The following is a 22801-nucleotide window of genomic DNA, read 5'->3' on the forward strand; positions in this document are numbered from 1 at the left end:
TTGGAAAATGTGGGAATTTAATTTCAAAATCCCGACCTTTCGTGTTGGGCTGGGGAATTTGTTTCCTGTTTCCACATTTGTGTTTTCCTGTTATTTCTAAATTCACCCGTGACATGCAAATCCTGGCATCGTACACAAACGCACTTCTAGGATGCACCAAAGCATTTTCAATTGCTCTTAAATGATACAGTATGAAACACCCTATTCTTTTTTCTATTGCTCATCACGCCACCTCTTGCAATGAGGCAGATCCACACTTGAAGATGTTCTGATCCATGCTTCTTAATGCACAGCGGCTGTCCTAGTGTCTGTGACTATCACTGACATACAGTCAGATGGCTCCTGATGGGATGCCACATTGAAAATTATATGCATTATAAAACAAAACAGAGTTGGGAACTAAATGCCTACATATAAGTTACAAGATCAGTAATTTTTTCCACCAGTATTTGCAACCACAACATATTTTGGATTTCCAGTTTGCAGGAATGCTCATGCATACTTGCTTTCATTCCAGGTCAGAACAAAAACTGATTTTGAGATGGGATTTACTGTGTGGGCAGTTTTGAAAAGTCTTGACCAGTTCTATTACATCCAGAACCACCTATTATAATATATTAACTGGATGTGAATTGAAAGTGAACAATTGGATTCAATTAAGTGAAAGACTGAGACGCTTAACCACAATATCATATACAGTAAGGCAGGAAAGATTTGTCACATCAGTTATATAAACTGTAAACTGAGAAAGGATTCCAGGAATAAAATACAGAATCACATTATCATCAGAGCATTCCAAATAAGAATTTACAGAGAAAGTTTGAACACAGATTAAAGAAGAAACAAGAGAAATTATTTCACAGGGAAAAAAATAATCTAGAAACTAAAACCACAGGAAATAAAATCTATTAAAAATAGAAAAATAAAATCCTGCAAGCCCAAAACCGAAAAGGAAGTTTTATTCAGAGTGGCGAAGAAACAAAGGAAAAAGGAGAATGAAAGGGAGAGGAACAGGTTTCTTATTTGAGGATACTCGAGTAGAAATACTTTCACCGTTCGCCCCCGGCTCCCAGCAGACTCCTCTCCCCAACATCAGCCTTCCAGGCAGTTATGGCCCTTTGCAGGCTCATGTTCCAGTTTTATTTGCAATCTACTTTGCTTTCGATTGATTATATCCCTCCAAAATATTGCAACTCTTCGAGTGCAGGGCAGCTTTGTCAACTTGTATAATAAAACAATTGAAAAACCAAAACCCAGATCTGAAAGGTTTAATGAAAGCTAAAACAAGGCACCAGAAAAGGGAGTGGGAAGCAGGAATGGGAACATTCAAAAGCTGCTTGATGACAAAGCCTTGCCCTAACTGCTTTAAGAATGGTCTCAAGTGATTTTCCACTCATGGAGGATGCTGGAGATGAGCCAGTGTGGCACAGAGCAGGGCTGCCCAGGGGCAGGGGTTCCCACCACCATCGCTTGTGCAAAGACGAGATCAAACCCTGTCTAAAAATCTGACACCAACACTGCTCAGCGCCAAGCTCTGCCAGAGCAAGGTTCACCCTAAACAAAACAATCTCAACCTGAAAAGCCACTTTCCAGCCTGAAAACATCACTTTGCCAGAAACAGGGAAAGGCCTCACACCTCTATTTTCCCTCAGCTTGTTTGCCATGTCTTTGACCAGGCTGGACAGCCAGATCCACCCTGGAAGGGAAGCTGCTGATTTTGAAGCTTCCCTTCCCAAGCATTGACTGGAAGGACTCTGCTCCTCCAGGCAGCAGGAGCCCGTTGCCCAGCAGCATCCGTTGTCTTCACCAGATGTGAGCAGGGACAGGAGAGTGGCAAGAGGGCAACATTTCATGCTCAGAGCTGCCTTAGCTGTCAGATTTTCTAAAAGCTCCCAGGAGAAAACGAACTCCAGTTTATATGTATCATCATGCAAGAAACGTTATTTTCAAATGGAAGTAAGGTTTAACTTCAGAGTATGGAAATGCTACACAGAGAAGTTATAATTACCCTACACAAGACATCACAAATTTAGGCAATATGGAATGAATATGACTCTTGAAAAGAAACAAAGTATGTTAAGGTAGCAGATGCCTATTAAGTAATGTACTGAAGCTAGCTCTGATGAGCAGCGATACCAAGCCCAGCTGTACAACCGTGATAACAGCAGGCTTGTATTTGAGATTACAGGTCAGACTACTGAGATTTTTGATCTACCAGTTTTCTCCCATTATGTAACACCAGCTGAGCTTTTTTCTAACCTTTGCTGGCTGTTCCTCCACGATCTGTGCACAAGACCTCAAATTATTTCAATTATATGGAAAATTCAAGTATCTGAAGTTCCAGTCTCATTAACATCACCAGGAACACAGAAAAAAACAAACAAACAACAAAAAAAAACAAACAACACCGAACCAAAGAAACAGATGCTACGGTCTCTTAAAAGCCTTTGGTTTTGATTATCTCTTAATCAGGTTCATTTTTTTTGCACATAAGAAGTTATTTTGTGCATGAGCATGGAACTTCAGAGAGGTAATGCTGAATTTCTCATATAAAACCTAATATTAAATGGAAAAGTGTGCGTATTTTCAGTGTTTCATAGTGAGACTATGGCAGTTCCTATCCAAAGTGTCTGCAATGTGGAACCTATCAGAATAATTTTTAGCTGACCGCATACAAACAATTACATATCATTACAGAGCTGTGAATAGCTTTTGCATGGATAGCGTGCCTACAGTCTCCTGTTGTGTTCGGCTCTGCCTGCCAGACTAAGAGAACACGCTGAGGTCCTGTACAACGATGGCTCACCAGCATCAAGGGCAAAATGCTTGTTGTTTTCCACCAGGATAGGCTTTTGAGCAGAGGGACCTCCCACCTGTGCCATGGCCTAAAGGGACATTTCCAGGTGGGTTTCAATTCACAGCACCAGGCAGTGACTCTTGCCCATCAGGAACAAGGTCTTGGAGTCGCGGCTTTCCCAGTGGAGAGCCTATAGACACCTCTGAACTCCTGTGGACTAGTTTCTAGTATGCAAACAGTTTTCACCTGGACTTACAAGATGCTGCAGGCACCTGAGTGCAGAGGCATCCCCTGTACTCTGCTCTGCACTTTTGCAGGTCTACAAAGCTGGGGATCATGTCCCTCTGCAACCGTAACCTGCCCTGCTCCTGATCTACAGATAGGGCAGCATGAGCTCCTCCTCAGCAGCTAAGAGACCTATCCTATGGGAAATGTAAGACAAATTTCCTCTTCAGGGTGGTTCTAGCTGTGGTGTTCTGTCTCCCATCTGGTGGGAACCTGCAGAGCACGTGGGCACTTACAGCAGCTGTGTGTCCTCCCTAGCCACGTCAATGTTCCCACTTTCTGGAGTTGATAAAGAAATGATGTTTGGGTGGGGTGGAGGGGGACAGGAAACCCAAACAAACCAGTAATCATGATCCAGTGCAAATCCAGAAAGTCTCCCTGGAAAGACATGACGTTAAGTATTAATTACTGGGAGAACAATATTTGTGGGGGCAAAAGTATACATCCTTCTCCAGAAATTGGTATAAAGCCATTCAAAGTGATCCCACAGACCAGTCTAAGTTCTGTTGTACAGCTCTGCTTTCATATTCACTAGGGTTTTTCTTCTGGGCATCCTACAGCTCAGAAGGCACACGGCTTAGTCCTGCTCTTCTAACAAGCCTTTCAGCTGGGTCTTGGGGTCAGAGTGTTCCCATAATACAATGAGTACGATATGGATTTCATAAGCTCCAAGACACAGTATGTTATGCATTTGGAATTCCTTGTATGCTTTTATACTTTGTTTTACATATTGTAATTTTTACATGCATTACCACATTGATCCTTGGAAAATGAATTTAAAAAAAAAATAATCAAAAGCAAACACGTATTTTAAAAGCCTGCCAGCAGCAAATCATGTTCTGTGAGACTGCACTCTGTAACTGAGAAAGAGACCAAACCACCAGATCATGGCAGCAATCCAGCAGGGTGGATTTACTATGCTTGGGAGGCGACGGGATCCAAGGGGGCTGTAGTCCACCCCAAGTCCCTCATTAGGGTACCCCAATGCCGCAAAACATTGGATCCATGACAGATGAGCAGAAATGCAATTGCATAGCTCCGCCAGCCGATACCACCACAGGTATCATAGCCAAAACAGGCTTGCGTGTCCCAGCACAGCACTCAGCTGCAATGACATCCAACTGCCGGTGATAGGATGACGACCAGATCTTCCCTGGAGAGCTGGTGCACCTCAGCCTTCACAGGCCATTCCTTACTCTTGGTTAAGACCCAAAATCACTGCATGTGGCGGGGCTGAAAACGCGTGAAGTCACAGCTTTGCAAGGTCAGGGGTATGACTCCCAACGCCCACATCCTCTTCCCACCAGTTCCCCTTCCCATGCTATGTGTTCTGATGTTTCATCTTAGGAACGGCATTCATGCAGCCAAGATCAAACTTCCTAAACTCCACCCTGCTCCATTGCCATTTTCTCATTTACAAAGCTGCCTCTCTATGTTCCTGGCCCACTCCCTGCCCCAGTTCATAACAGATAACACCTTTCTCCTCTCCAGCACCCCTTCATGTCCTTTCTACAAAGGCTTTAAAAGCCAAGTTGTGAAACACTGCTCCTTTGAATTCTGATGTGCATGCAGTGTATATCCGAACCAGCACAACAGCTGAGAGTATTGTTCTCTGTTCTTAGCTTGATCATGTAACAAGAATGTCCCATGCAGGAGCAGACTGGTGCACCAGGAAGTATTCACATCCAGCTGGATACCACTAGCTATCACAACAATTAGGCAAGAAAATCTATTTTCCACACTCATGTCCCCAGCAGTGAGCTCCATAAGGTTACATGTTGTACAAATGGCACACAGTAGTATTTCTACATGCTTCCCTGTAGGATTTACCTGGTGTCTTCTTTCTCTGTGTACAGAGAAAGAGACCCACAGACCTACAGCTGGACATGAATCACAAACATATCACCTATGCCCCAGGTTTCAGGGATCAATATGCCTTTTGATGCCAAGGTGCTGGGACAAGACTTTTAACAGCAAAACACAGAATGTGTTAGGGAGACTCTTCCATTGTAGGGACCAAGCAATGGGGTGGATTTTGATTCCTTCCATGGAAAGTGGTCCCTATGAGAGAGCAAAATGGTGCAGTGCTGATACTTGGGCTGAGGGATAATGGGGTGTACTGGAGCCAAGAGCACCAGAGCAGCTGCTCCAGCCCTTTGGGATGGCACACTTCAGTCTTTTCAACATCTCTCCAGCTCTTGGAGGTTTTCCTGAGATCAAAATAGATAGAAAACACTTCCACCCTCTTCTCATGGCCACAGGTTCAGAAGGTTGGGCCTTTCTGATAGTACTCATGTAGAAGGATGCATCAGCCTGAAGCAGGGACCCTGCAGTCTTCCTCCCACTGCACGCCCACCTGAACTCTGGGGAGCACTGCTTTTATAAAACTTGGTTTTCTATTTTTAAAAGTGCCAAAAAATCCTCATGAACTTCAGCTACAGGAACCTTCTACTGGGGAAAATCAGAGATATTTTTGCCAGAAACAGATACATGTCAAAAAAAAAAACCACAAACAACAACCCAACCTGAAAACCACCACCATCAAAAATAAATAAAGGGGGATTTCAAAGACTGAGAAGTGCTGCTTTCAGGGGGAATTTCTTTTCAGCCCATATATACAATGCAGATGAACCACTTGGCATTTTGAGCCTTTCAGCTGGCTCATCTCTAAATGTTGTGGAGCCACAAGAGTCTGCAAACATTACCCAGCAATCTCCCGCCTGCACCAGGAAAGACTGACTCAGGCTGACCAGCTTCGTGAATGTCTCCGCTGGTTCAGGTCCCCGCGGAGGCCCACCGTGCTGCTGAGAAGTGCCATTATTAAATAGCTCCATCCTGACTGGGTCTGGAAATACACTTGAATGTGCTTTTTTGGTATGGGACCCATGTGAACAGACAGACAGTGACCAGTAGGATGCACATGCCAGCTGGCCCCACTGGTAGGCAGAAACACTGTTCTCAATGGATATTTCATCTGTTCATTGTTGAAATATCCAGGACTGCAAACTGCATGGCACAGAACGACCATCCTGGGATCATGGAACACCACAGGCCAGGAGAAAGAGAAGTGCAAATAACAGTGAGAACATCAAAACCAGCTCTCCAAAGGCTGTGCTCCCCTCTCATTAGCATCCAAGAACAAATGTGGTTTGGCCAAATCAGTCCACCATCGCCATCGTTCCTACCAAGAAAACTGGCCTGGCGCTGCTGCAGAGCTCCACTTAGAAATCCAGATTTTGACCGCTAATGCATTTTATGGGTCCCTTTTGATCACAACTGGAAAAATGATAGCATCTGAGATCCAGAAATAACAGAACTTGAGCCTAGCTGTCAGCAGCCAGCCCACCTGCCCCTTCCAAGGGCTGAGCATCCTGACTGGAGCATGCTCCTCAGATGAGGGATAAAGGACCTTTACATCCTGTAGTGCTACAGGAGGCAAAGGGATTAGAGCATATAAGGCCATTTGAAAACAACTTTTTCTCCTCATGTCCACAGTGAAAACTTGCTCTTGTAAGGCCAGGGAAAGGGAGGAGGGATAAGGCTGCTGCTGGGCTCCAAGGGAACAACCCTGCTGGACACAAGGACATTAAGCAAAACAGAAAGGTGCATAGGACAGACCATGGGCTCCAGGGGATGCAAAGGGAAATCAGGATCAGACCCACCTCCATCCTTAGCCTCTTCTGGACAGCAAATGCATTTCACGTTAGGTAATAAATTGCTACATCTTATGTTTCTTAGTCTGCTGGAATGATGACTATTTTGGAATGTATTTTGAATGGTTCTCTGCCAGAGTCAAACAATCATCTAGAAATTTTAAATCAAAAGGCTGAAAAATGGAAACCTCTGTATTTCCACAAATCACTGCAGTTCGAAAAGCACAATTCCCAGCAGAGGAGGCAAAAGTATGATTGTCAAAGCTCCTGCAAATTGGGGCAAATGTGCGATATGCTGAAAAGAAACAATTCTTAATACAGAGTAATAATCTTTGCCTCCAGGTGATGAACAGATTATAGGATATCTGCTTATTACTGCTCTTAATCTGGCTGAAATGTCAGATGCTGTAACCCAGAGGATGTAACAATTTAGGGGACCTCTTTGGAAAAGAAGGATATCTCAGCCACAAAACACTGCTTTCAGTCTAGTGCAGGGTTAGCAGACAAATGCTGCCATTCTAGCACAATTTAACAGAATTTAAGTCTTTTTAAAGGCTCTAGCTAATTAATCACACCAGCTGCCAATCTAGGCACATCCTCACTTAAGAGTTGCATCTCTGAAGACTTGACTCAAGCAAAAGACTTGATGGCTCATCCAAGGTAGCACAGCTGGAGAAACTATGCACCCATGCTGCACCACAGCCCCCTGCTCCAACTGCTGCATCTTGCTGTGGGAGCCTAGATCAGTTCATGTAGTTAATCAGTCAAAAGGCAATGACAGGTTGAGCAAGCTCAGCACAAACCCAAAGCTTGGATGGAAAACCTCTGTTGATAAAGGATACCGTAAGTGGTCTGGTCTCATCAGAGCAGCCACAGATGGAACAGGTCCAAGAAATAAGCTTTTCTCTCCCTCATGGAGATGGGCTGTCTAGACACATTGGCAAAGCTGTGCTGCCGAGTTTGCAGTGCTGCATCCTTCTTGTATACAGCCTGTCAAATACAGCAAATTCCTATCCCCTGGCCTGTGAGCATGGGCATTCTTCAAATTTCCCAGTGTCAGTCATTTCCAGAAATGCCAGTTACATTTAATGAGAAATTTTTAAACATTTTTCCACCCTCCCTTAGGAAAACATCTTACGATTTTTTTTGATCAATCCTCTGGCAAAACTATTTGCTGGTTATTTCAATACGCATATTTTTACTAACAATTAAAACAAAAATAAAATGAGTACAAAGTATTTTTAAGCCAAGAAACACTGATACGTGAACATGAATTGCAACTGAAACCTGAGAAAAATGTTCTCCAAATAATAAAAAACCAAAACCTATGGGAGTTGATGATGTTTTTCGCTAGAAAAACAATTATGTTTCAGAATATTTAGAGAGAGCATGCCTAGCCTCAGGGCCACATTCAAAACAGTGTGTACATGTAGGTTTAAACCCATCCAGATGAAAGCCCTCCTGGAAAAAGTAAATGATTTTCCACCAAATTAAAGATTACAGGGCTGATTAGTGTATATAATACAGATTTCTCCAGCATCAAGGGTCCTTAAAACAAGCTAGAGGAGCATGTGTCAGGGCTGGTACAGGTCAAACAGCATGTGCAAATTCAGTCTTGCACTAAGGTTAAGGTGGACTGGCACAACTTCATCAGTTCTCTGCCAGACTCGTGCCCCTGGAGCCCATGCCGCGCTCCCAGCTCTTGGTGAAGCTGTATTTGAGAGAGGAACTTTGGGAGAAAAAAAACACCAGGCAACAAAACCAGTAAAAAAGCAAAGCTGGGGCCAGGAGGCATGGTGGGATTTGGCAGCCAGGAAAACTCCCCAGCTCCAGCTTTCTAAATGACTGTAGGCAAGCCAGCCTGCTCCTCTGCACTTCTTTTTCCTTCCTTGCTTTGCCTTGTCCATCTGTTTAAAAATTTCTCTCTTGGAGGACGTGTTACAGAATCACAGAATAGTTAGGGTTGGAAAGGACCTTAAGATCATCTAGTTCCAACTCCCCTGCCATGGGCAGAGACACCTCACACTAAACCATGACACCCAAGGCTTTGCCCAGCCTGGCCTTCAACACCACCAGGGATGGAGCATTCACAACCTCCCTGGGCAACCCATTCCAATGCCTCACCACCCTAACAGGAAAGAATTTCTTCCTTATATCCAATCTAAACTTACCCCGTTCAAGACATAACCCTTTACTCCTTGTCCTATCACTACAGTCCCTAATGAAGAGTCCCTCCCCAGCATCCCTATAGGCCCCCTTCAGATACTGGAAGGCTGCTATGAGGTCTCCACGCAGCCTTCTCTTCTCCAGGCTGAACAACCCCAACTTTCTCAGCCTGTCTTCATACGTGAGGTGCTCCAGTCCCCTGATCATCCTCATGGCCCTCCTCTGGACTTGTTCCAACAGGTCCATGTCCTTTTTATGTTGAGGACACCAGAACTGCACACAGTGCTCCAGGTGAGGTCTCACGAGAGCAGAGTAGAGGGGCAGGATCACCTCCTTCGACCTGCTGGTCAGGCTCCTTTTGATGCAGCCCAGTATACAGTTGGCTTTCTGGGCTCCAAGCCCACACTGCAGCCACCTCATGTTCATTTTCTCATCAACCAACACCCCCAAGTCCTTCTCCACAGGGCTGCTCTGAATCTCTTCTCTTCCTAACCTGTAGCTGTGCCTGGGATTGTTCCAATGTGTTATGCCATTCTCTTTGTTTGTAACACATCTAGTAGTCCCATTATTACAGTGTTCAGACAAAAAGCAATCACTTCAAAATACACCAGGAGTGGGATGCATTCACTTTACAATTGTGCCATTCATGCTGTTAAGTTTCACAGCATAAAGAATAAATTAACAGCAAGTAATTAAAATCCTTTTAGTATATGGTAGAAGTGTACACAGCAGCTATTTCATTTCATTTGCATGTGCAAATGCTAGCTGTTCTATTTGCAAGTATTGCAGACTGCATTTCCTAGCCACCATCAGTGCTAACCGTGAGGTCTCACAATGATGCTGGCTCTGCTTTTAACTCCTTGTGAAAAAACTCTCAGGTTTGATTCATAAATAAAATGGCACTCAACAGCTGATGGGCACCACCACATCCCTGTGCTGGTACCTCCTCAGGCTGAGGCAATGCCTAGCTTTTGAAGCTCAGGCTCAGTTGCCTCTGGGTCAGCCACAGCCACATGATGGCAGATAAACACTAAGCATCACCAGCATGGGCCACTAGATTGCCCCACTGATGCCTGTCTCCCTCCCTCCCATGCACTGATGGCGTCTCCCTCAACCTCGTCAATCTAATGAACCATCATTCTGAGGTTTGGATATTTGGGTTGATTTAGACAGAAGCAGCCATGGAATGGGCCTTCTACTCTATTGCACCAACAGCATCTCTTGATGGGACTTCTAAAATCACCATAGGAAAGAAAGCTCACCTGCTCCTGGCTGCTCACAGAAACCTTGAGGGCCTTCAGCTTCACTTAGGAAATCTCTGCCAACCTCTCTGGTTACAGGAGCAAGTATGCAGGTGACTCTGTGTCAGAGTTAGCTTCCTCCCTCCTCCCCCCCATGCAGCTCTCCATACATCTCTCAGAAAGGGATACCAGGGCTGAACTCCATGGCTCAGGTTGAATGTTCCCTTCTGCCAGCCCCAGGTCCCAACCATGTGCTGGAAGTGCTGGCAGCGATGCTGAGCTGGGACTAGTGAGCAGTCATGTGCAGCCAGACACAAAGCTCCTGGACATGGGCCACCAGGGGCCCGCATTCCTGTGGGCATGTCCTCCAACCAGCCCCATATCTCAGCCCACTCAACCAGCTGTCCAGGCTCCCCCTTGATCAAAGAAATTGAATTCAAATGGAAAGACTGAGCCCCTACCATGGGAACCCAGTGGTCTAAATGCCAAGAACTGTACCTACAGCCTGGACAGAGCCCAGATTTTCTGACATGTCAGCTGCAAATACCCTTCAATCTCGGGCACATGGGACATTTGGAGAGCAGTACTGAGCAGACTGAAACATCACCCATGCAGGTCCCGGAACATGTAAATTGCTACACAAAGGACCATTACCATGCAGTGTTGTATAACACAGATCAGAGCATCCAAAGAGCCCTAAACCAGCTCAAAGAGAGCTAAAGCAGAACGGTCTGGTCCTGAAATAGGCCCTCTTTTAAGCACAGCTCATTAAATGTTTGCTGGAAAAACAGAAAAGCATTTTCCATGGAGAAGAGGACATCCAAGAAAAGCCCTTTCGGACATAAATTGGCAAGAGTTTCCCAAGCATTTATCTTCGGCATAGAATGTGCTCTGTCAGGAGGGCTGTAACTAACAATACGCTGAAAAACATGCCACAGACTTCCACAGTATTTTATTTGGCGCTAAGGGGTTATTCCTCAGCAGAAAGAATTTGCAACTGGCATCAGTTAAATGAGAAATTACAACCTTCAAAAGACCTATTTAGCGTCAGCTGCAGAAAGTACGGAATTTGCCATCGGCTTCAATGACAACAGATTATGCCCCATAAAACGCTGCAAACACGCTCGGCTACAATACTTGGCATGAGCTGCCAGTTCAGTGGGGGGGCTGGGGGACTCTGCACTTCCTACTCCTTCTCAGGAGGCTGCTGCCTGCTTTAGGAGTGGTGACATCCCCCCTCCCCAGCTCTCTGGGTCGTGTGCCTGCCAAGTTCAGCCACAGGATTCAGGACAGGGCAAGCTGATTTCTACAAGGGCCTTGCTGAGCTGACTGACTGGCAGCCAGCAGAGCCAGGCTTGTGCTGGCTCTAGTTGGGCTGCAGGGAACCTCCAAGCCACAGAGCAGCATCCTGGAGCAAGCTTGTTAGCCCCACAGCTCATTAGTGCCTATCAGAAATGAGAGGGAAGTGTCCCATTCCTCCAGGCTGGGACAGACTGAAGTCAGCAGCATGGAGACCAGCAGGTAGGTTACCTGGTTCTGCTTCCAGCATGGTGATTTGGGAGCCCTATCACCTCCTGATCCTGCACAGCTCAGCTTTGTGCTAGGACGAGTGACAGCCATGCTGCCCCTGTCCTGTGGGATCATTTCCAGCTCCCCAAGAGGAGCAGAACTCTGCCAGTGAGCTCACCAGACCCTCAAACATTTTCCCACTCCATCTTGCCGAACACCCCAGAAAAGGAAACCTGAGTCAGGAACCTTCCTGGTGTTTGCTCAGCATGAGTTCTGTGTCCATGTAACACACGTGGGAGTGCTCTGCAGAGAGCGTGTGTGTATGGGAAGGGAAAGACTGTCACCCGGCTGCCGATATCCGGCCAGCACTATCTTGAGTTAACCTGGAAAAACTGACAGAGATTCTTGATCCAGAAGCAACCTCTGCCTCAGCTCTCAGGCGGGGCTCTGGAGAGGTCAGCCTGAGCCATGTTTTCCTGCTGCAAAACCTGTTCAGTGAGCTTTAAAATGCTCCCATCCCCATGCTCTGCAAGAACTTTACTGTTTCCTTCCCCAGCCTGAGTCAGAGGCACACGGCTACAGCAGATCTACAAAGACAGAGGTTTATTGGAAAAAGACCCTTCATTTACCTTGCCCTGGCAGGATATTTAACCATTCCCTGGACTTGCGCAACAACAACAAAAACTAAAGGGGGAAAAGGAGTCTTTTCGCACATTGCTGCAGCCAGCAGCAGGCAGCCTGCCCCATGTCAGCTCACTCTGCTCCAGCACTTGTAAAACCCAGATGCTTGCACGGCAACTGCAGCCTTTGAGTTAACCCCTGCTCCTGCAAGCCCAGGAATTGTTACTTGGCTTGAAATTAAGTGTGTCTGTGAGTCTTTACTGGGCTCGGGGAGAAGGGATAACTTGCCCTTGGCTTTGCCACCCAAATTTGTTCATGCACAGCACGAACAGCCAGAATGAGATGAACCTAAATGCTCACGCACCTTAAGTTGGACCCTCTGAGAACTGCACAATTGCCTCTGTACTGGCATTAAGACAGGCTCTGGACAGACTGTGCCTGCTCTCACAGCACCCTCTGAAAGGTGGCTGAATCTCATCCTTCCGACTAATACACACTTGCCAGAGATGTACTCTTTCTCTTTTTTTTTATGCCAGGTTTTCACATGATCCCTGAATCTGGAGCTTAAAAAAGCATTAAAAGCCATGGTGCTCCAAGGAGTTCACAGCTGAGACTGGACCTTGGTCCTGCTGTACTGGCATAGCACATTCATGCACTATGTGATGGTCCTCCCATAAAGGCTGCGGACACTCTATTTGTGAGCCAGGCAAAAGCTGGCATCTGGTAGTAATGGCCTACCATTACCCAGCTGGCTCCATTTTAAAAGCTGGTGTGACAGCTAAACCCACCTGCAGAGCCCCTTGTAGCTCAAGCCACTTGCAGTCAGGGACATTAACTGCAGGCTGAAAAGCCCAGCTCGAGGCAACCACACAGGAAAATCTCAGCCATTTCCTACTCCAGAAGTCAGAAAGCATTTTCGACAGGGCAGACCCTGGAGTCCTCTCCTAGCTTTTAAACAAGCCTTTTAAATTTACTCTCCTTATACAGACTCACACAGGGGGACCAAGCCAACATCGTCAAATGTTTGTATTGGAATCATGTTTTATTTCCCAACATCTGAAGAACCGTATGTCACCTGCTGCCACGGGCTTGTTCCTGAGCAGGAATTCACTTGCCAAATTCACAGTGGACCACTCCCAGCTTAGACACCACTTTTACACTGCAGATAGTTTAAGCGTCCATAATGAATAGAGATGCTTTCCTGAAGGAAAAGCAAGAGAAAGAAAAAAGTCTTCACATAAAGGAAACTCAAGTAATACTTCAATCAGATCTGTTCCTAGTGTTAGGAGGACTGCAGGAGCTGGAGATGAGAAGCTCCTTTTAAACTGGAAAACTCATCCCTGATAAAGGATGGATGAGGTACTAAAACAAATATTACATTTCATTCTGGCTAACAGAACTCTGATCTTGCCCTATCTGAAGAGGGGAGACAAAAGTGCTCCCAGTGATTTTCATTCATGCAAGGGTGACTTCAAGTCCTCCTGCTTGCTAAGCCCAGGCTGTGGTAATACATGCAGATTTCTTGCACAAACCTCTTCTGTTGCTCAGGCGTTTGTTTTGCAGTTGCTCTGACAGTTTTATTGGATCAATCACCTGGGCACAGAGGTAATAAAATGCTAAATCCCTCACCCCTGGACACAGGCTACATCTCTCCCTAGTTACCTGCCAGCCTACAGCAAGAGCCATGTTCAGAGAGACAGGTGCTCACATCCACCCTAACCACATCTGCCTTGTAGTTCCACTACCAGCTTCACTAGCATTGATTGAAACAGGCCAGGCTGCCCCAAACCAGTACTGAATCCCAGCAATTGGCTCTGGGATATCCTCTCCCACCTGGCAGTCCCCAGTACCTGAGCATCAGCCTTTCCAGATTTCAGGCACAGTCTATGTCCAAAAACTCCCCACGTCTCCAGTTTTCACACAGAAATGGCTCTGACTTCTCTCAACTCATTCAGGAAAATGAGCCTGGGAAATTTCAAGGCTTGAAACGCAAGCACTTTAAAAAGTTACCACCACCAGTAACTAAAGGGGTAACACCGCCTGTGTTTGCTAGAGCAGACAGTACATTTGCATGGCAGACATAGTGCTCTTGAGCTATTAGATTTCATGCTGTGGGTCTTGCCTTTAAACTGTAAAACAAAATAAGTGTGAAAGGTTAACAGAAAACCCCGATTGAAGATCTCTTCCCCTCTCCCAGCTTTCCCTTCTCCTTGCTCCCTGTGGTGGCTGAGTTCAAGGCAGGCTGTGTCTTGCTCAGAGTATGGCTTGCCACGTTGGAGCGAAGCAAGTTGCAGAAGGGCCCTGGCGCTTTGAAGCAGCCACAACAGAAGAATATCTTGTCCCCAGGGATGCATGGCATGGGGCTGGCCCAGCCACTGGGAGAGCAAAGCCAATGTGCAATGTGTGGCAGGAGAGAGGCTGCAACAGAGGAGAAGCCATGGGGCAGAGCTCACACCAGCCTCCCACAGGAGCTGAGCACCTGGAAAGGAGAATGTGGCCACATTTGGTGCTCGGGGCATCAAAACCCTTGGAGGTGACTTCCAAAAGGGCAGCCCAGCTTCACCAACTGGTTTCAACTGGCTTTCTGGAGAAATTGCTTACAACATGACATGCTCTTTGCATCTGCTCCCCCTGGCAGTTTTTGAGTTTTTGGCTAAGATCGACCACAATTTGTCAATTTGAATAGGAACTACAAAGATAATTCAACTCCTACAATTTTCTTGAAAAACTGGTGGCTCAGTGAAAGTTAAAAAGAATTATTAATAGTGGCAGCAAGAGATCAAGCTGCTGGGCAAGTCCAAGCTCTTACAAGATATGCAAGAACCAAGACCAGTGCATATAGAATCATAGAATAGTTAGGGTTGGAAAGGACCTTAAGATCATCTAGTTCCATCCCCCTCTGCCATGGGCAGGGACACCTCACACTAGAACTTGCCACTCAAGGCTCTGTCCAACCTGGCCTTCAACACCACCAGGGATGGAGCATTCACAGCCTCCCTGGGAAACCCATTCCAGTGCCTCACCACCCTAACAGAAAAGAATTTCCTCCTTATATCCAATCTAAACTTCTCCTGTTTAAGTTTTAACCCGTTACCCCTTGTCCTGTCACTACAGTCCCTAGCGAAGAGTCCCTCCCCAGCATCCCTATAGCCCCCCTTCAGATACTGGAAGGCTGCTATAAGGTCTCCATGCAGCCTTCTCTTCTCCAGGCTGAACAGCCCCAGTCACATTTCTCAGCCTAATCACTGCTCTGACAAGGTGAAGGGAAATCGCAGCAGACCTCCGTGCTGATTACTCCATAGACATCCCAACCCAGAGGTGCACAGCGGCAGAAGCATCATCGCCAATGGCTGTCTCCTTCACATCGCACCGCCTGCCTTCCTCTGCTAGGCCAGACCCGGAAGAGCCAAGGGCTCAGACCAGGCACGGGTTTTGGTACAGCTGTGCCAGTTTAAAAGTATTAAACCATGAGAAAGTTGAGCCCAAGGCGATGGGGAGTGCAGCACCAAGAGCACTCCTGTGCCCTGCGCAGGGAGGGTGAGCAGTCCCTGCTCCTGCGGGACCCTGGCCACACCACGCCGTCCGTGTTTTCCTCCTGATTTCTTCTGCCACAGGCATTTCTGTGGGCTCGGACCAGTAGATGGCACCAGAATAACAGAAAAGCCCCTCCACTCTGCCCTCCGAATATCCGTTTTCGGCCGGCAGCCTCGCGCCGGCACACGGCTGGGCACTGGGAGCAATCAATGGCTTTCAGCTCTCTACTTTTAAAAGCTTTTTGGAGTTGACCTCTAACATGACTTCTTAAAATTTTAGCAAACAAATCCAGGGAAAAAAAAAACAAACAAAACAAAAAAACAAAACAAAACAAAACAAAACAAAAAACACAGAAAAGAAAAAAGTCAAAGTGCTTTCTTTCCATTTTGAGATTTATTAAAAAAATGTATTCCCCCCCTCCCCCTCCAGCACAGATACTGCTTTTAAATGAAAAACAGAATCAAAGTATTTACCCAAAGCATTTGCTTTCTCCATAATTGCTTTAATTTGGAGGAAGTTCCCCCCTATAGCTGTATCTGACAGAAAATTCGTGCCTATTGCAGTTGACCAGAATCTGCATTTCTCAGTGTAGAAAACAATCACCCAAGAAGTGTCTGGCCACATTTTTAGGCAGGAAGGTGTCATTCTCTGGCTATTGTGACTGTCAACATCGTTAAAGGAAAGGTTGGTACTTCTCCCCTGCAGGCTGAGCATCCTCTCCACTCTCTCAAAACAAGCAATAGGACCAGCTTGGGTCGGAGTAAGCATTTTACCCAGGAGGTACCTGCCTCTCTTGCACACTGCGCATGCAGGAATTTTTCTCTTTACAGAGAGGCTGCCCTAAAGCAGAATCAACAGCCAGAGTACAACCTGCAGCAAAATCCAGCCACCTCACGGCCAGTTTAGGATGACCCTATTTGCATCCATCCCTTAAGGTACCTCCTGATCACAGGCAGCAGTGATAGCCATGTTTTCAGAAGAAGGACTTGGACAAAGATGATGGTGGTCTCCAGACATGCTCTCTGCAGACTCTCCCAGCACCTGGCTCAGCTGTGAGGTATGATGGGGTGTACCTGAGGACTGCACAGTAATGCCAAATGCCCCAGGGCAGCAGCCATGGCTCTGCCTGGAAGAGGTTTAACATGCTCACAGAACCACCAGTATTTTTTCAGAAGCTTGAATCCTGCCTGGAGTCAGTCTGGGACAAATTCAGAGACCTTCCGACTTTTCACACCCGGGCTGAGTTTTGAACATGGCTCAGCCCAGCAAAGTTTTAAGAGGAGTTTAATTATTTTGACCTTTCCTCTCATCCCCATTATTAATCATACCGAAGGAAAGTGTAATTCCTCCAAACCAAACCATTTGCCAAATCATTTCTCGGCACATTTTTACTTAATATCCCTTCTAGGAACAAAGCACATTTGGAAACCTCTGTGCTCTATCCTTCTTGGCCAACAGCATAGCCATGAGCATGTGACTGCAAGCACATAACGCTGGTGCTGGGAAATGCCCAGCCTGGCGGGACAAGAAAAGGCTCCTGTCCCAGCAGAGAACCAGCCATGAGGGTTTAGTGCTACAAACACTCCCAGGGGAAACACTCTTTGGCCATTTGTGGTTTAGTGGGCTCCTCCCTGGCTAGTGACAAGCGAATACAAAATGGAGTGCAGACTCGGGTGGCTCTCTGATCCTCGTGGCCCTTTTGCTCCCTTTCCTTGGTGCCAGCCCTGCAAAGCCATCTCTGACATTCCCTACCCATTCAGTGCCCCTGTGTCCTGTAAGAATGCTAAGCACATTTATCTCCCTCCCCACCACTGATTAAATTTGCAGCTCTCCACATTTTCCTCATTTTACCCAGTGCCAACAGGGTTGCAATTACAAGAGACAATGTTCATATAGACTCAACCTGGCCAGAAATACCAGAAATTTCAAGCAACAGCCTGTTATTTTCAGAACTGCAGTAGATCCAGAAGAGGTCCTGAAATACGAGAGCAAGTTGGGCTATTTCCATGTCTGACATTCGCCCTTTGTAGCTCTGCAGAGGCTTTCCTATCTCTGATATTCCTAGCAGTGGGATTTTGAAGAGGGGATTGTCCTATAAATGAGTGTGGCAGCTGGTTCACATAAGGGCCTGAGTTATAATCAGAGATGAGGACATTGCTTTCCTTTTGTGTTTCTTGCTATGTTTTGGTTCAGACCTGTAAACAGACTCGCATCAAGTGGATCTGCATTCTCCATCTGGTCCTGTGATCCAGTTTCCTGGCAGGAATATTCCTGACATCAAATTGCACAGGAATGTTGCAGTGCACCCATCCATCCATCCCACAGCCAAAGCTGAGCGCTCTAGTTTGCTGGTTTCTGTGCAAGACTCAGCCATAGCATTTCACCCAGTTTCCCTGCTAGTGAGACCAATAACTCATGGCTGACAAAAGCAGCTCTTCCAAAAGAGCTTCCAGACATTCACGGATGGAGGAGCCAACAGTGTCCTTCAGAGTTCTTTCTAGTGATTACATAGCATCTCACAGTTAAAAAATGTGTGTTTTCTATCCCCTTTGAATGCATGTCTGGCTTTTGCTCCCAGCCACTGGCTCTTGTTCCATGTTTCTCTGATGGATTAAAGAGGAGAAAAAAAAAAAGAAGACCCCTTCCTAAAGAGTCATGGAAACAGGGATTTGAATCCATCATCACAAATATCTGGGATGACTCTTGGCTCTACATGGCCAGAGAAGGTCAGCGATACATCACACAAGCAAAAGCATTCCCACTCAGAGCAGAGACCAGGAAGCACAGCAGGGAGCAAAGCCTCTCCAAGGATGCCTGGGGAGCAATGCCATGGGTGTAGCAAGAAAGACAGGGAGAACAGGGAGCCTGGCACCACTGCTGGTGAGAAAATCAGGATTCAGCACCCAGCTCTGCACAGAGTGCTTCAACCCTCTGAAAACAAGGTGTCCTCTCCACTTGCTCTCTGTAAGCTCCTCCAGACACAGACTACCTCTAACCAGAAACACACAGCATTGGAAATGTAGACATGAACCTGCCCGGACTGATGAAGGGCAGCTTTCTGGGGTGATTTTCTTGCTAATCACATTCTAGTTTGTCTTCCATCACACCAGCTACTTCCAGCCCACAGTGCTCAAACTGAAAGGCACAACTAGGAAGTCTGTTAACTGATTTCACAGGAGTGGGTCATCCCCCGTGACTGTGTCCATTCCATGTACTTCCCTTCAGCTGGATGCATCCCTCTTGCCATGCAGGCACCACAGCTGAAAATAGCACAGCAACCTGCTTGGAAAGCAGGAGAAAATGGGAGGCAGCGCCACTGTGCTGGCCAGGACAGACAAAATGCAGAGTTAAGCACACAGCCACTGAAACTTGGAAAAAGGACTCCCGTCTCAAGGCAGGATAAGCCCTACACTGTTTATTCCTTCACATTTTTGTCTCCATAAGATCTGCACTTATCGTCTTGACAGCATCCTCACATCGCCTCTTCTCTGGTCTCCCTATCCTGACTAGACCCGGGAGGATTTGCCTACTACCTCACTTACATGTCCCTTGCTGCAACAGAAGTAGGTGGACTTGGTGATCAGTTTATACCCACCTCTTCTTGAGCTTAAGCACCAATTCTTTCCTCCTAAACTGGATGCTGGAACTCTGCTTACCACTTTCCTTCTCTGGATATTTTTTACCCAGTTTGCAACTTCCTTGACATGCAGCTTGCCCAAACAGAGCACACCTGGAGCTCCCTCTATGCTGAGCACAAGAGGATGTTCCACAAATGAGGCAGAACTACAGAAGATACTGGGGGTGAAAAACATCTGCCTCCCTTCAAAAAGATGCAGTGTTTTACACTGAGCCAGGAGAGTTGGTTCAAGGCAAGGTAAGCATATTTGCAAAGGGCACAGTGCCACAGTGCTCCAGCATTGGCTCCCTATGCTGAATTCATTCTACTTTATAGATAGCAGGTTGATGCCAGTGACAATCACGACACCCTCCTTTACACGGCAACATGCAGAAACACACTGGGCTGTGATGTTGGGGAGATCTGCTCTGTAAGCTCATCAGATGAGTGAGACCAGCCACGCTCCCCAACAAGCCCAATTTCCCCACTGGGAATCACTGGTGGAGAAGAGATGGATCCATCCTATGGGGAGCCCGTGATCAGACCTCGCAGAGCACATGGCATAGGGGATGAGCTCTCCTGCAGCTGGAGGGCTTGGCTGGGGGTGGGGCATTCAGAAAAAGGGTTAGCACCAAAATAGGTCATTAGCGAGCAATGTGGAGTTCTCTATTCTTCTCTGGGCCCCCCATTTTCCTAACAGGAATGCCTCAGAACTTGCAGTTCTCTTCCAAAGACCAGTCTTTGTTTGTTTGATCGTTTTTTTTAAACGATCGGGTAACTTGTGAATACATTTTCTGATGATTCCCACATCCTCCCAGCTGGAGAACAGTTCATGAACAGACTCCAAACTCTGTAAATGAGCTTGTTAGTCATAAGTCTTCAAACAGGCTTGATAAACAACTTTCAGCCTGCAGGATATTCATCAACCATTCTGTCTGCCTGGTCTCCTGACACTAATTTAGTGATCCCTCCTAAATCACAGGTGATTGTTTCTTTTCACTGATTAGCTGATTTTTTTATTTATTTATTTTGTTTTTAGGAGAAACAATGAAAACCAAATCCCAAACAAGCAGTGGTCACAAGCACTTATTCCTGAGCTGTTCCCCTAGTTTGCATGAGATGGATCAGCAGCTGTCCAAATGAAACAAACTGCAAGTAAAGATCTTTCTGGCCAACTTTCAAGACCAGGCCAGCAGAGAAAAAGAGCATGACCATCCCAACCAGGCACTGGGAATTTCACTACCTGCCACCAAACGCTCCAGGGACCTTACAGCTGACCAGCACATGCAGCTCTTTGAGTTCTTTGGGTTTGTGGAGAGCCCAAGCACCACAAGATGTTCAGGAGATCCGAGTCCACATGCAAAAATCTGCCACGAAAGATGTTTCACCCCATGGATGGGTTCATGCAACAAACACAACTTGCCCCAAGGGCATGGGGTGCACTCAGGTGTACCTGAGCAGAAGGTGGGTTCCCTGCAGGAACAAACTTGCTAGAAGTTGCTCCAGTTCACGGAAGTGGGTCTCCTCAATGGCAATCAGTTAATTAACACAGAAGGTGGTCAATTCCAGAGAATGCAGATGAAATTGCAGTTTGCTGAGGGCAAATCAGAGGGAGAAGAACCTTCACAAATCTCTGTTGAAGCCAACCTCTTATATAACACATCCAGCTGATTTCAGAGCCCTTACTTAGGGGGCCAAGACTGTACCCAGTTATATGGGTAGTAAAACTGAGGTACACCAAGATGAAGTTGATCAAGTTATGGCAGCAAATACACAGAAAAAAAAGACCTCAGGACCCTGTGGCCAAGGCACAAAGGTATTTTGAAGCAATGAAAGACAGTCTGGGTTTATCCTGCTGGTCCATATCAGCTGATGTTTGGAAGGGGAAAAAATCCCAAACTCTACTGTTTCAATATAGACTTGTGTGCAAGCCTTTTCTGGGTAGGCTCCAGCAAACACTATACCCTACAAACCCTGCCCTGCTGTACCCCCAAGCTGAGTGATCCTATACTGCCTGGGGAACACATGGAGCACACAAACACCCTCCCCACCAGGCTGCCTTGTGTGTGCATAAAATGCAGACCTGTGTTTCCATTACCACCTTAGCTCTCCGTCCCCTATTCACAGAGAAGTACAGACTGCCACTAGCATTCAGAGTGAAGGCATTGGGATGCAAAGCTCAGCTCTGGGCTGGTCTTGAAAGCTCTTCTCTCTGTCAGTGCAAAGTCACCAATACATTTGATCTGACAACCTCAAGCACTCAAGACTGGACAGGCTACCCTACTGGCTCAGGTCTAGGACAGGTTTCCCAGTGCCAAATGGAAGCAAACATGCTCAGAAAAGACGGAGACTTGTCACCAGCTTTCTCCAGCACTGTCAGCATGGGAGTCATCCATCCCAAGCAGCAAATCAGTGCTGGTCTCACAAACCTCTGCTCTGTACCTTTCCTGTGGGGGAGAATACAATGCTGTGCAGGACGCAGAAGGATAACAGGTATCAAGTGCTACTGGCATTTCAAGCCACAGGCTGGGGAAGAGCACTTGCAAAGCTTTACAGGAAACCAGCCCAGACTTCATGGGGACAGGAGCTGCCTGCAGAGCCACTGGCTAGGGCAGCCTTTTCTGCAGCACCAGGCCCAGAGCATTAACACTCCGTTTTCACTGTTAGGGCTCAGGCACTTTTCCCTATTAAAGCCCAATCTATCCCTGCAAAGCCCCAGCTCTGCTGAACTGACACACAGAAATGATGGCTCTTTGGAAGCTGTAAGCAGGATTTTTTCTTCTCTTTTTTTTTTTTTCTCTTCTCTCCAAATATGTGTTGTATTAGTGATGATTCCAAAAAAGAGGGTGGTTTCCAGAAGCACTGAGCAGCTTTGCCGGCACACCGGCTGCAGCTTAGCCCTCCACTCATTCAGCAGCCACAAACACAACAAAACTGAGATCGAACAGCAGACTACTAAAGGCCCTCATGGGTTCAAAACTTGACTGGTCCAGCACTTACACTGACTACAAGAGATGACTGGAAGCTACATGGATGCTGCCTTCTGCAGTCATCTAACCTGCTCCATCACCTCCAGCATCCCACTTTGTTCCAAGTGCCCCTGGGACTGCTGGAAAATTGATGCAATTTTCCTTCCCCAAGCCTGCCTGCTCAGCAGCTGCAGTTGGCAATTTTGTCTTACCCCACATGCGCAGGGCCGTGGATAACTTTGGTTTACTTTGGTCAAGGAGGCCATAGGAGAAGTTCATCCACTGGTGGGCTCAGAGCAGGAAGCAATGTCCCCAGGCTCCTGATGAATTCTAGCTCTTGGTGCAAAAGCAGTTTTGCTGCCTGAGCAGCTCATCAAGATGTGGAGAGGGTCCTAGCCAGACACTGAGCG

At 46.6% G+C, this 22801-nt stretch overlaps 2 protein-coding genes across 2 annotated transcripts in view; one reads left to right on the plus strand and one right to left on the minus strand.

Annotated features, from left to right (window-relative positions):
• The window catches only part of PRRX1 (paired related homeobox 1), a 41078-nt gene that overhangs the window by 10173 nt on the left and 8104 nt on the right, over positions 1-22801 (minus strand). The gene's annotated exons all lie outside the window — the stretch shown is intronic.
• On the plus strand, positions 19242-22494 carry LOC134155222 (uncharacterized). Its single transcript, XM_062602145.1, has 2 exons — positions 19242-19680; positions 20462-22494. Exon 2 carries the CDS (start codon positions 21498-21500, stop codon positions 22404-22406), a length of 909 nt encoding a protein of 302 aa, XP_062458129.1. The 5' UTR covers positions 19242-19680; positions 20462-21497; the 3' UTR covers positions 22407-22494.

Source organism: Pezoporus occidentalis, unplaced genomic scaffold, assembly GCF_034315485.1.
Source record: "Pezoporus occidentalis ecotype Australia unplaced genomic scaffold, CSIRO_AGI_Poc_V1 ctg76, whole genome shotgun sequence".
Lineage (NCBI taxonomy): Eukaryota > Metazoa > Chordata > Aves > Psittaciformes > Psittacidae > Pezoporus > Pezoporus occidentalis.

Coding starts and splice junctions, on each gene's coding strand:
- LOC134155222 (XM_062602145.1), top strand. CDS start 21,498: ATGCAGACCTGTGTTTCCATTACCACCTTAGCTCTCCGTCCCCTATTC.